Consider the following 14320-nt stretch of genomic DNA (forward strand, 5'->3'; position numbering starts at 1 on the left):
GAACTGATCTGAACCAACAGCTGCTCTGAAACACAAACACTAGAGGTCTGACTGTGACATATTCTCATGTTGAAAAGTTTTCAAGTTACCATTTGTGAATAAAACACACAAGTTCACCAGAAAAGAAGTTTAAAAAAAGAAACTGGAAAAACATCTTTAACCTATCTGACCTACCGTAGAAGAAGTCCACCAGAGAATACCTTTTACAGTTTTACATGCTGGGGAGCCATTTGTTGGAGTATTTTAATTTGCTATACATCAATACAACCTTAGATTTCAATTTTTAATAATGTGTATTGACCTTTGTCCATATTAACTAAATAAGTTGTTACAAAATGCAATAAACTACAAAAAAAGAAAATTTTTTAAAATCACATTTTCCCAAATATAGAAATGACATATTTGTATTCCCCCAAAATTGTAAATGTAAATAAGTTGCACAAAATCCTTTCAAACTACAGCAAATTGTTCATTAAAATAAACTATTTATAAGAATGCAATCTTAGTTTTGATAGCTTTCTTTTTTTTAGCGGAAGATAACGATTTTAAACACAGTTTATTTAAGAAAAAAAAAAGGTTTCATTTTGGCCAATTTGCATTTGTGGGTGTAAAACTTTGTAAGAATTATAACGAGACTGATTAAAGAATATTCTTAATCAACTGAAATGTCACTCTTTCAAAAACCAAAAAGCACGTTTAAAGTCACAGAGGATACTATTTAAAATAAACCTACAAATATCTTGCCACAGTTTCCGGGTATCTTTACATTTCCAGAACAGAGGGTCTACAGTCTCAGTATAACAGTCACAGTCGGCACATTTTAGATCTGTATCATCATGTTTGAATTTGATTTTAAGGTTGTTTTTGCAGCCAAATGGGTTGAAGCCAGACACACCAGTAAAGGGAACATCAAGTTACAGAAGCAGAAATAAGACTACACATTGATAGTTGTGTTGTGAAGCTGAAATTAACGTAGCATGGCATTAAGTCACTTGGCGGGGGTGTGTGTCTCTACGTCAATAAAAACTGCTGTAATACGGTGATTGTCAGGGAGACACTGTGCACCAAAGACATTGAACTATTGTCCGTATCCCTGCAACCATTTTATCTCCCCAGTGAATTTCCACAGTTATTTATTACTGTTGTTTATGTTCAGCCGAAGGCTAACGCTGATGTAGCCACCCAGGCTATGCTAACAACAGCACAGCGGCTGCAGTGGTTAGCACCGGACGCACCACACTTGATTTTGGGAGATTTTAATCATTGCAAACCGTCAAAGTCCCCGGACATGCAAAATGTCTGGACCTTAGCTTTGGAGCTATAAAAGGAGCTATAAATCCTTCAGCAGAGCTCCACTCAGTATCTTCGATCACAACATGGTTTATTTGGTTACGTCCTACAAATCGGTCCTGAAGAGGAACAAGCAGTTCCGGTCTGGTCAGAGGAATCAATCCAGGACTGTTTCCACAGTACGGATTGGGATTTGTTCTCAAATGTTTGCGAGGATATTGATGAATTAACTGATGTTATTTTATCGTATGTTTCTTTTTGTGAGGCCTCCATCATTCCACGGAAAGACATTTTCTTTTACCCCAATAATAAGCCTTGGATGACTAAAAGTGTCAAAGCTGTGATTAATCAGAAAAATATTTGCTTTTCTCTGGGTGACGCTGCTTAATATCGGGAGATTCAAAAGCAACTCAAAAAGGAACTTCAACTTGCCAAGAGCAGGTATAAGAACAAGGTTGAGAACATGCTGAGTGCATCGGATGGATGGCATTGGAAGGTGTGTTCTTAAGAACTGGTGCTGACCTGCTGGCAGACATACTTTTATTTTTTCTATGTCCCTCCAGCTTCACAAGGTCCCCTCACTTTGGAAGGATTCCATTATTGTTCCAGTTCCCAAATCACTAAATGACTTTAGACCTGTGTCATTAACTTCTCTCGTTATGAATTGGAGAAAATTGTCAAGGAAACACTTCTGACCTGTGTTCAAGATAACCTGGACCCACTGCAGTTCGCTGACAAGTCAAGCAGAGGTGTTGAAGATGCTTTAGCCACTCTTTTAAATCTTGACTCTTCTTGAGGGAGCCAAGACTTTTGCCCGTCTTTTATAGATTGTTCATTTGCTTTGAACTGCAGACAGCCACATATTTTAGCAGAAAGATTAGGGGACTTCCACAGCATCGATCCTGGTCTGACAGCCTGGCTTTTGGACTTTTTAACAGAAAGGCCACAACGTGTGAGGATCAAAGGTGTTCTATCAGACATTCTCGTCTCCTTCACTGGAGCACCTCAGGGCTGTGTCCTCTCACCATTACTGTTTGTTCTGTACACAAACGAGTGCCGTAGCCAACGTGTGGGGTGTCACATCTTGAAATTTGCAGATGCCTCAGTAATTGTGTCCTTCCTGACCTTGGCCCTGGAGTGAAGGAATTCACAGACTGGTGTTCCTCATCCTTTATGTCCATCAACGTGTCAAAGGCTAAAGAAATGATGATAGCCTTTCATAAACATCTGTCAGTCTCCCCTCCTCTTGTCATTGAGGATGAAACCATCGAGCTGGGCAATAATTATAAGTATCTTGGCACTAACATTGATGACAAGCTGTCTTCTGATTTCCACATTGATGCCGCTTGCAAAAAGTCACATCAACGCATGTATTTTTATCGTGAACTGTAGAATTTTAATGTTGACAGCACTTGTTGAAAATGTTTTATTCTTGTTTTATTGAATCTGTTTTGGCCTTTTCTTTTAATTGCTGGTAATTTCCCTAAAAAAAACACACAAAAAAAAAAAAAACCAGATCAGAGGGAATAGTGACAGTGTGCAGGAAAATTACAGGCGTTAACCTGAATGACCTTACGTATATGTACAAGTTCAGAACCATAAGTACGGCCTGCTCACTCCTCACTGAACAGAGCCTTCCCTGGCTGCTGAGTTAGGATTGCTCACAGTTCAACTAGACAGTTGAAGTCATTTTTAATGAGGACAAACATGAAAAACTGACCGAAGGCAGTGAGAAATTCAGCAGAAATATGTTTTAATTCATAATGATGTTTCTTCATCAGAGACCGATACATGAAAGAACAGAGACAAAATGAAGAAGTTCAGATATTTGACCAACATTTATTACAATGAAGCAGTTAAATTAGACCTAAAACAGAAACAGGTTTTCTTTTCTATCTGAGTAGAAACTGGAAAGATGTCATAACACAGGAGTCCCTGTTGGAGTCAGTCAGCTCATTTCCATAGAGACACTTTGCATCAGCAGCACCATGCTCCAGTGCTCTGGGAGACTTTATAGTCCTGACAGTTGAAGACTGGAGGACTGACAGCTTTTCCTTCATCACAACACAACACACATGAAAAACATGACTCTGATCTCCGTCCTCATCTGGACTCTCCTCTGCTGCTGCTTCACAGGTAAAGTCCAGAGAATCAAACTCCTCTATGAACATCCGTCCCTCTGAAATGAAGCCCACAAAACCAGGTTTCTGTCTCTGTGTCCTCAGAGTCCAGAGGACAGGTCACAGTGACTCAGCCTGGAGCACTGAGCTCTGCTGTGGGAGGCTCCGCCAGGATCACCTGTAGGACCAGTCAGAATGTTTATGTTTACAACAACTACCACCGTTTAGCCTGGTACCAACAGAGAGATGGAGAAAAACCTAAACTCCTTATTTACTATGCTTCCACTCGAGTATCAGGGATTCCAGAACGTTTTACAGGAAGTGGATCAAACTCTGACTTCACTCTGACCATCAGTGGAGTCCAGACTGAAGATGCAGCAGTTTATTACTGTCAGAGTTATCACTACCCCAACAGTCAGCATGTGTTCACACAGTGAAAAAGCGTCGTACAAAAACCTCCCTCAGTCAGACTGAACAGAAACTGAACTGACTGCTGCAGCTGGAAGATACTGCAGAGACTGATACAGTTCACTGAGGACACACACACACACACACACACACTGACTGATCAGAGTTGAACTATTAAATCCTAAAATATAGATGAATATGTTTTGTCAGATGTGGAAGTTTCCACTCTGAATGAAATCAGCAGTTTCTTGTGATAGCTGCTGATGTTCACACACTCAGACACCTTTTAGTATCAATCACTGTAAAATCTGCCCGTATGCTGACGACATCATATGATACATCACAGAAATGTTCAACTCACAGTGAGTGAGTCCATCATCCAATCAGACATGGAAAAGTTTGTTTCAGCCAAAACATCAGTCACCTCAACCTGAGACTGTTTGATTACCTGGAAACACTTTGTCATTTATTCAACGGTTCATTAACAAGGTCACTTCACATTCACAAGCACAGAGGTCGATGAACCAAATTCTATTAAAGAGGCAGACTTTTTTAAATATCTTTTTTTTTATTATTCTATCCTGTTTCCTTGCTTCTCCTTTTGACATCAATATTTTAAGCAGTGAAAACATAAATTCACGACTCTCCCCACTAACAGAACGGCCTCACATTGCTCCATGGGCAGTGACCAGTTCTGTAAAATATCATCATGGAATGTCCGAGGCCTGGCAGATTGGTCAAATCAAAATAAGTTATGACTAGGCTTAAACAGCTGGTACCTAACATTGTGTTTCTTCAGGAGACGCATTTGACTTCAGGTGAGGTTATCAGGTTCAGAAGAAGATGGCAGGGACAGATATTTACTGCTAATTACTCATCCCATGTTAGGGGTGTGGTCATACTAAGTCCATCCCCTTTCAAAAAAATACCACCACTTTGGACCCCGGGGGAAGAGTTATCATTCTACAAGGTCATTTATTTGGCCAACAACTTAATTTAGTTCATGTCTACAGCTAGAATACAGACGATCCACAATTTTATAACGACATGTTTCAAACACTTTCATCATTAAGAGGGAAATAATTATGGTGGGGACTGTAACTGCACATTGAACCTCAATATTGATCAGAATGGTAATCAAGACTCTTCCCACAATCAATCTAGGAAAGTAATCCTATACTTTTTGGATGAGTTGGGCCTGTGTGATGTCTGGAGGGAGTTGAACCCAGATAAGAGAGAAGTCTCCTGCTATTCAACAACACATTAAGCATATTCACGACTACTTTTTTGATTTCTAGGACTTCACTTTTTTATGTTGAGAAATGTTATTACAATAGCATAATAATTTCTGAAAGTGCCACAGTGTCTATAGAATATAATCCTTCCAAAGAATTCCACGGACCTCCCAGATGGAGATTTGATACCAAGGACCCAGAGTTCATCCGCTTCATTGACCAACACATAGAATTGTTCTTCCAGGTCAACATGTCTGAACCTTCAGCTTTATTTAGATGGGAAACTTTTAAAGCTGATATCAGAGGGCAGATAATTAGTTATACCGGTTTTAAATCTAAACATTTCAAAAACAAAGTGCTGGCATTTGAAAGAGAAATTAGATCATTAGAAAGCAAAATCATAATTTAAAAAACTCGAGTGCTTGAACATGAACTGACCAAACTTAGAGCCCATTATAATGAACAGTCAGCTAAGAAGGCCCTAACAAATTTAAACAAACTAAAACTCATTCTGTGAGCAGGGAAAAGCAGGTCAGCTGTTTGCTATGAGAATTAAAATGTTACAAAATTAACCCTGCACCTGGTTTGCCCCACCCATCTCCTCACCTGAGGCTCATTTCCTCCGTCAGTCTTCCTCTACATATACCGGTTCATTTTCCCTTGACCTCTGCCAGATTGTCTCGTGTGTTTTCCTCCCTACCTTCCTTCATACCTTCCTTCCTGTCTGATCCCTGAACACTGCCTGTTTACCTGGTCTTAGAGATTCTGCCTAGCCTCTGGATTATTCTGCCTGCCTGCCTGGTTTCCTGACTCCTGCTTGTCTCTCCGGTTTGAAATCTCTGCGTAGCCCTCTGGATTCAGTCTGCTTTATCTGCCTGTTTCCAGAGCCCTTATTACAAACATCCTGAAACCTGAGAGACCGCCATTTAAATCTGGATCATACTGAGACGTATCACTCTTGAACTCAGATACTAACTTCACAGCTGAAATCAAAGCACTAAGGTTAGAACAATACCTGTCAGATCGTTTAAGTAGATCGATAGATAGATAGATAGATAGATAGATAGATAGATAGATACTTTATTTATCCCAAGCTTGGAAATTTCTGTGTAACAGCTGCATTACACACAGGGACACCAAACAACATAGAATCAGAATAGAAATATATACAATAAGGATAAAATATATGCAGTAAGGATAAAATATCTATACAGTAAAGTAAAGTGCACAGTGACTGTGAGTGATGACCAGAGTTATTTAGCTGTTATTATACAGTGTGATGGCATGTAGCAGGAAAGATTTCCTGGATCTGTTTCTCCAACAACGGAGCTGTAGCAGCCTGTGGGAGAAGCTGCTCCGCTGTCGGTCCACTGTGTAGTGGAGAGGGTGCTGCTCATTGTCCATAATGGATAACAGTTTCTCCACCACAGTCTCAAAGGAGTCCAGTCTCAGACCAAGTACAGAGCCAGCCTTCTTGACGATCTTGTCAAACCTTACCGTTCACACAGTCATACAAATATACAAAAACCTGCGTCAGCTGAAGAGGAACTGACAGTTCAACTGGACAGTTGAAGTCAGTTTTAATGAGGATAAACATGAAAAACTGACCGAAGGCAGTGAGAAATTCAGCAGAAATATGTTTTAATTCATAATGATGTTTCTTCATCAGAGACCGATACATGAAAGAACAGAGACAAAATGAAGAAGTTCAGATATTTGACCAACATTTATTACAATGAAGCAGTTAAATTAGACCTAAAACAGAAACAGGTTTTCTTTTCTATCTGAGTAGAAACTGGAAAGATGTCATAACACAGGAGTCCCTGTTGGAGTCAGTCAGCTCATTTCCATAGAGACACTTTGCATCAGCAGCACCATGCTCCAGTGCTCTGGGAGACTTTATAGTCCTGACAGTTGAAGACTGGAGGACTGACAGCTTTTCCTTCATCACAACACAACACACATGAAAAACATGACTCTGATCTCCGTCCTCATCTGGACTCTCCTCTGCTGCTGCTTCACAGGTAAAGTCCAGAGAATCAAACTCCTCTATGAACATCCGTCCCTCTGAAATGAAGCCCACAAAACCAGGTTTCTGTCTCTGTGTCCTCAGAGTCCAGAGGACAGGTCACAGTGACTCAGTCGCCTGGAGCACTGAGCTCTGCTGTGGGAGGCTCCGCCAGGATCACCTGTAGGACCAGTCAGAATGTTTATGTTTACAGCGGCAACCATTACTTAGCCTGGTACCAACAGAGAGATGGAGAAAAACCTAAACTCCTTATTTACGCTGCTTCCACTCGACCATCAGGGATTCCAGCTCGTTTTACAGGAAGTGGATCAAACTCTGACTTCACTCTGACCATCAGTGGAGTCCAGACTGAAGATGCAGCAGTTTATTACTGTCAGAGTAGACACTACATCAACAGTCAGTGGGTGTTCACACAGTGATACAACGGCGTACAAAAACCTCGGTCAGCTGAAGAGGAACTGATCTGAACCAACAGCTGCTCTGAAACACAAACACTAGAGGTCTGACTGTGACGTATTCTCATGTTGAAAAGTTTTCATGTTACCTGATGTAACTAAAACACACCAGTTCACCACAAAAGCAGTTTAATAACACATATATATATTTGCCGGGACGAGTTTTTGTTCCGACTTTCGGTTTCAAGTCGGCTATAAAAAATGCTGCCCCTCTACGATCATCCACCTTCAACAGGCCCTCACCGTTTCTAAAAGATCCAACGGATTTAAGAGCACAACTATTTGAGGTGTTCTTTGGAGGGAGGGAGTTTTTCGAGACCGGAATGATCTGTTGGCGTTTTCTGATGATATTCTCTCTCAGCGATACAGATTTTCTGCTGATTGAATACGTTACATATGCAGTCTCTTGGAGCCATATGTAAGTAATGCAACAAAACGCAGCCATGCACTCACTGCAGTTCAAACAGCGTGCATCGCACTGCGTTTTTTTGCCATTGGCACCTTCCTGCATTCAGTCAGTGATGCAGATAATCTGAGCAAAAACACTGTTTGTCGCGTTATTCCAAAGGTTGTTCTAAACTGCTGAATATGTTTGTAGTGTTCCCTGGTCACTTACCAGCGCTTACAATAAAGGAGGTAATGTACATGAATTAGTTCACCATATTTCATGTTTAACGTTGTATAAATGTAATATTTACACCTAATTCCTAAATAGGGTTCCCCGGGGTCCTAGGGGCCACTGATTGCACTCACATACCCATCACTGGGCCCTTGGGGGAACATGAGGCCGATTTTGTGAACAGGAAGTCCTTTCACAGTGTCATTGTTCAGGTAAACTGATTTATTTGTCATGTTATTGGTGGTGGCTCATGTGCACATTGCATGCAATTATATTATTAGTGCTGCATACGACACTTTTCTCATCGATCAGATATCTTCATTCAGCACCGAAGATGTTACAGGAGATGGGTCACCATCAATAAGGGAAAAATATTCCCTTTCAGCAGCCTTCACTGGTACCTTAACTGTTTCAGTGCTTTCATTGTGAAACTAATCTGGGACACCTTTGCAGATGACTTGTGACAATCAGCAGTTGGTCACAAGTGTGGATGCCAGATGGCCTGGCTCAGTCCATGACTCACAGATCCTCTGAGTCTATTCTGGTCACCAGCTTGAGGAAGGAATGGCAAATGGCTATACACAATTGTATTCTATTCTTGTTTATTTGTAGCACAAAGTAATTTCCTTTGCCTTTGTTAACAGGGCTTTTTGATGGTCTTCTTCTGGGGGACAGAGGATATCCCTGCACCCTATCCTGACCCACAGACACCACCAGAGCGTGGCTTCAATGTGGCACTTAGCAAGTGCAGGGTCGGGATAGAAATGACTTTTGGGGTCATCAAGTCCAGATTCAACTGTCTCCGTGGCCTGAGGGTTTCTCCTGACGGGGCCTTTGGGATTAGAACCGCATGTGCGGTGTTGCACAATGTGGCCAGCATACGAAAAGGAAGGAGCCCTCGTGTGCCGCTGGTGGCAGCTGACGTGGTGGACCCCATCACCCTTGACAACCCAAATGGTGCAGCCAACAGACGAGCCATCACCCAGCAATTTTTCAGTGATTAAAAAAAAACATGAAAAACACAGCAATGAACTGCTGTGTTTTATTGTTTATGGAAGTTCAGTCTTTTCTGGGGGGAAAGTAGCAATTAGTACACGATGTGAATCATGCTGAACAACACATTAAAGTACCATTTAGTGTTGTACCTTTTCTCACATTGCAGTTGATCTTTAACTTTAATTTCTTGATTTCCAGCTCTTTTTTTCATATTATCCAACTCAAGAGTCCTTTTTTAAAGGGCCCTCACATTGTCTGCTCCAACCTGTATTAATACGACATTGAGGTGTTCATCAAGCAACAGAGAGGAGTCAGATAGACGTTTCAGTTATGTTGGTGTACTGTGTTCATTATTCACTTATGTGCTCTTGGTCAGGATTACTTAAAAAAAAAAAAGTAGACGTAGAACTGCTACTGAATGATAAAACCCTGACCCCTTGATTTTTTGTGGGCCTACAAGTGGAGGCCACAGGCTGAAGGGGAGGGTTGGACAATGTCCTCTGCCTGTGACATGAGCAAGAAACCTCATTATTTCTAATTTAAAAAGATTGATTTCATTTGTACATTGAATTCTTATTTAGATTATAAAGATATCTGCCCCCAAAGGTACCTCTGAATACACTGAAAGTGTCTCCTCATCATTGATCTCCACCTGTGGAATAGTTTAAGGGAAATGAATAAAGTGGATTTAAAACAGCACACAAAGATATTACATGACAATTTCCTGTGTGTGTGTTGGCAGCTTGACCAAAACTACAGCGTCTCCTTCAACTGTACATTAGATGAAGACTTTTCTCATTTGAGAAACAATAAATATGCATTGAGTATTTAACCACCAAAGCACTTACACATACCCTGGACAAACAGTTGCTGCTGGGAGCTGCCAGCTGCAGGGTCTGACTGAACACCCCGTTGTATCCCCTCCATGATCGGCCGCCCTTCATTGTTTGAAAAGGCCAGCTCCTCTGAGGCTGTGTGATCTGCTGGAGCGGCCTTCTCCTCTAATTTTTCTTCTTGTTTGCTTCAGATGATATTGTCAGTGTGTCATCCACATTATACTAAAAGAGTGATGAATGCACAGCAAATACAAACCACTTTGGATGACATTCTTGTGCTCGGTCCAGATTTGCTGCCAAAACCGTTTTGCAGTGCCGGTATTACAACTAAGAGAACAAAAAGTAGAAAATAGCTTCGACTTTATCACAAATTACACAAATCAAATAAATTTCACTTTGATTTGGCCCCAATCTAAGAGATTTCCAGGTATCCTTCATGCTGAGACAATGTCAGGGAGGGAATTAAAGTCATCAAACCGAATCAGATCACATTTATTTGTATCGCGCCAAATCATAACAGCTACATCAAGACACTTTACATATAAAGCAACATTGAGACCAGACTCTTTATAAAACTATTGAAAGAGACCCAACAGATCCCGATGAGCTAGCACTTGGCGACAGTGGCAAGGAAAAACTTCCTTTAAGAGGCAGTCATATGATGATGTTTATGATATATCTGATATTACAGAGGCGATATTGACTTACACATTTACGTGATCTGGATATTTTTTGCCATTCTTCCTCTCTCGCCTTGTTTGCTGAAACAGTGTTGCTTTTTGCTGTTAATATAAATCTGAATTCATTGTAACTTTATATAAAAACTATTTGTTCCTCTTGGGTGAAATACGCAGCACGTGATCGCTCCATTTTTCTGTGGAAATCGTGTCAAATGACAGTAAACACCCCTTTTTATGTGAACATGGACAGAGCCTGATGAGGAAAGTCTGGGCCGACAAATCAAGTTCATAACCATCGTCGGGATACTCGTTGTCTCTGGATGGAGCTTTGGCTTTGTCGAGCCAGCTCACCCAAAGAAAGCCCGGTTCTGATGACCTTCCTTCGTAGTACACCCCTCTGGTCTGCAGGGGTCAGGACCGACCAAAACTGGTCCAAGGAAGGAACAGTACTGAACCACAGACTCTATGAACACATGAACACAACCTCTGTGGTTCCATTTACTGGGAAATATTGACTGGTCTCAACTTTAATTAGCTCAACACAACACAGCATTTTGTCACAACATATGTGAACTTTGTTTGTCTGAAAGTTCTGACCTGGAACTGCTGAGACAGCATGATCTGACTGAGACAAAGAAACACAACTCAGAAAAAAACTCAGTCAGCTCATTTCCATAGAGACACTTTGCATCAGCAGCACCATGCTCCAGTGCTCTGGGAGACTTTATAGTCCTGACAGTTGAAGACTGGAGGACTGACAGCTTTTCCTTCATCACAACACAACACACATGAAAAACATGACTCTGATCTCCGTCCTCATCTGGACTCTCCTCTGCTGCTGCTTCACAGGTAAAGTCCAGAGAATCAAACTCCTCTATGAACATCCGTCCCTCTGAAATGAAGCCCACAAAACCAGGTTTCTGTCTCTGTGTCCTCAGAGTCCAGAGGACAGGTCACAGTGACTCAGCCTGGAGCACTGAGCTCTGCTGTGGGAGGCTCCGCCAGGATCACCTGTAGGACCAGTCAGAATGTTTATGGCTCAAACTACTTATCCTGGTACCAACAGAGAGATGGAGAAAAACCTAAACTCCTTATTTACTCTGCTTCCACTCGAGCATCAGGGATTCCAGAACGTTTTACAGGAAGTGGATCAAACTCTGACTTCACTCTGACCATCAGTGGAGTCCAGACTGAAGATGCAGCAGTTTATTACTGTCAGAGTTTGCACTACCCCAACAGTCAGTGGGTGTTCACACAGTGAAAAAGCGTCGTACAAAAACCTCCCTCGGTCAGCTGAAGAGGAACTGATCTGAACCAACAGCTGCTCTGAAACACAAACACTAGAGGTCTGACTGTGACATATTCTCATGTTGAAAAGTCTGCTGTGTTAGAGAAACTATTTAATTTATTCATGAGTATGAAAAGATTTTTTCATTTCCAAATTCACAAAGAAAAAAAATAAAAACTGATTTGACAAGAAAAGTTATTAGTTAAAATTTTCATTGTTTTAATCTTTATATTTAATAAGAACATTTAATGAACACAAACAAATCCACACAAATGATGAACACAACTTCTGCACTCATGTTCATGTTACAAAATCACCATCAAACACAGTCAACATCCCTGAGAGCTAATCCAGAACTGACATGAGTCACTGTGAGTTTCATGGACCGGCTGTTTCTATTCAGACGTCAGCAGTCGGACAGCAGACATTTAACGCTTTCACAAGAAAACACACTGAAGACAAACTGCTGATCAGAGCGTCTTTATTGTCATGAAATATGGAACACGTCAGCGTTACGAGAAGCAAAAAGCTCAATGAAAAGATATAAAAGCAAAGTTAAAGAGAAACAGAGACAGAGAGTTCCAAAGTGAGAGCAGAGTTACTGGATGTCTCTGTATGCTGATGATACCACACTTTATATATCTGATCCAGAGATGAGGCAGATTTCAATCCTTCAACATGAAACAATCAAATCTGACTCAATCATTTCATCTACAGGGTTCATTTAGGAGAAGAGATGAATCAGGTTTTATTTCAGGTCACTCAGAAAGTTTGACCATCTGTTGAAGTTCGAAAAACTCCAGATGGACACAGAATTTATTTGATGAACAGATCTTTATTTTCTGAAATAGTGACATTACAAATGTTACAGAAAACTAGAAAACATATCTGAGAGAAAGACAGAAAATGACAAAGAGACGAAGATGGCGTTACATGGAGCAGAATGAAACCAGCAGCAGAGACCAGCTCGGTTGGATCCAGACTAGGAACACTGGCCTTTACTCAGAGTCTCTGAGACCGCAGCCTGGGAGCCCTGGGTGGCCTCGCAGGTCACAGAGTCCAGGCTGGTCCACTGGTCTTTAGTGAGACTCAGGGTGCTGGTCCAGCTGTAGAGGCCGTCCTTCCCCAGCACCCCCCGGCTCTGGTCCCCGCTGCTGCTGCTGATGCTGCCGCCCCGCCCCACCTTCCAGGACAGGGTCCAGCCTGAGGGGAAGCCCTTGTCAGCCAGGCACATGAGCGTGGCCTTCCCGTTGTCTTTTTCCAGCTCCTTCCTGGAGGGGGGCAGCACCCTCAGGGTGGGACGGGTGTCACCTAGAAGACACCAATCAGATTAGAGGACGGGGAGCGGACAGCTGTCAATCAAACAGCAGACACTTGGACACCTTGACTGTGTGAGAGCTGATTTAGTCCCTGAAGGAGTTTCTGTCAGATGGTTTTTCTGCTCCACCGGTCACTGACTCACACATTGTTTCACTTCCCTTTAAGAAGCCTCTCATGCACATCAGCACAGAGACAATCATCAGACAGTTTGAGCTGAAATATATCAAAGTACACTGGAAACACAAAAGATGACTTTACATTTCAACAGCTGCATTTTACCCTCGTCTATATCGCACTATTTCATGGAGACTTTTCGAAAAGACAAAAACTGTTTTTTTAGGAATCTCTTCAAAGTCCTGGTTGGTTTATGATGAAACACATTTAGGGATAAAACTATTAAAGCACAACAGTTAATCAGATCTACTGTGAAAAGCTCCACTATCACATAAAAACAGACGGCTGAATTTAAAAGTCAGACATAAACAAAGAGAAGCCAGCGACTTCAGAAAAGTTCAGTCACACTGTTCAGAATAACTTTAACTGAACGGCACAAAAGTTTCAGAGGGAAAGATGTTGCTGATTGTTGCTGTTTAATCTTTGCTGCTGCTCAGATTGTTCACATTTCACTAATTAACCGCAACAAGAAAAGAAAAGTTCAGAGAATCTGCTTCAAGTTCAGCTTCAGGGTCAAAGAGGAGAAACCAAGAAGAAAATAGAGATTTGACAGAGTTTTAGATCAGACAAAGGGAAATTTACATCCTCTACAAATGTTCAGACACAGAAAAGGAGACCTGAACACACAAAACATTATTAATATTGAAGCAGAAACTTACTTCCAACATCCAGTCTGGTTCCTCCACCAAAAGTCCACCACAGTGATACAAACTCATTGAGCCGTCGTACAAAAACCTCTGACTGTACAGAGACACGGCTCTCTGAGTCTGACTGACTGAACTAAAACTACAAACTCTGAAGATGCTGCTTTACTTCACATTTCTCAAATAAGGATTCATCCTCTGCTTTAATATTTGATTTTCACAATTT

At 41.4% G+C, this 14320-nt stretch overlaps 1 pseudogene and 1 gene segment (V, D, J or C); one reads left to right on the forward strand and one right to left on the reverse strand.

The window, feature by feature from the left end:
- The window catches only part of LOC115050538 (Ig kappa chain V-III region MOPC 63-like), a 38615-nt gene that overhangs the window by 19922 nt on the left and 4373 nt on the right, over nt 1-14320 (reverse strand). Inside the window, 1 exon segment of the V gene segment in view lies at nt 12990-13267. Within this exon segment, the coding sequence occupies nt 12990-13267 (278 nt within the window).
- Nucleotides 1377-9160, forward strand: LOC115051360 (putative nuclease HARBI1; annotated as a pseudogene).

The sequence above is a fragment of the Echeneis naucrates genome, chromosome 11, assembly GCF_900963305.1.
Source record: "Echeneis naucrates chromosome 11, fEcheNa1.1, whole genome shotgun sequence".
Lineage (NCBI taxonomy): Eukaryota > Metazoa > Chordata > Actinopteri > Carangiformes > Echeneidae > Echeneis > Echeneis naucrates.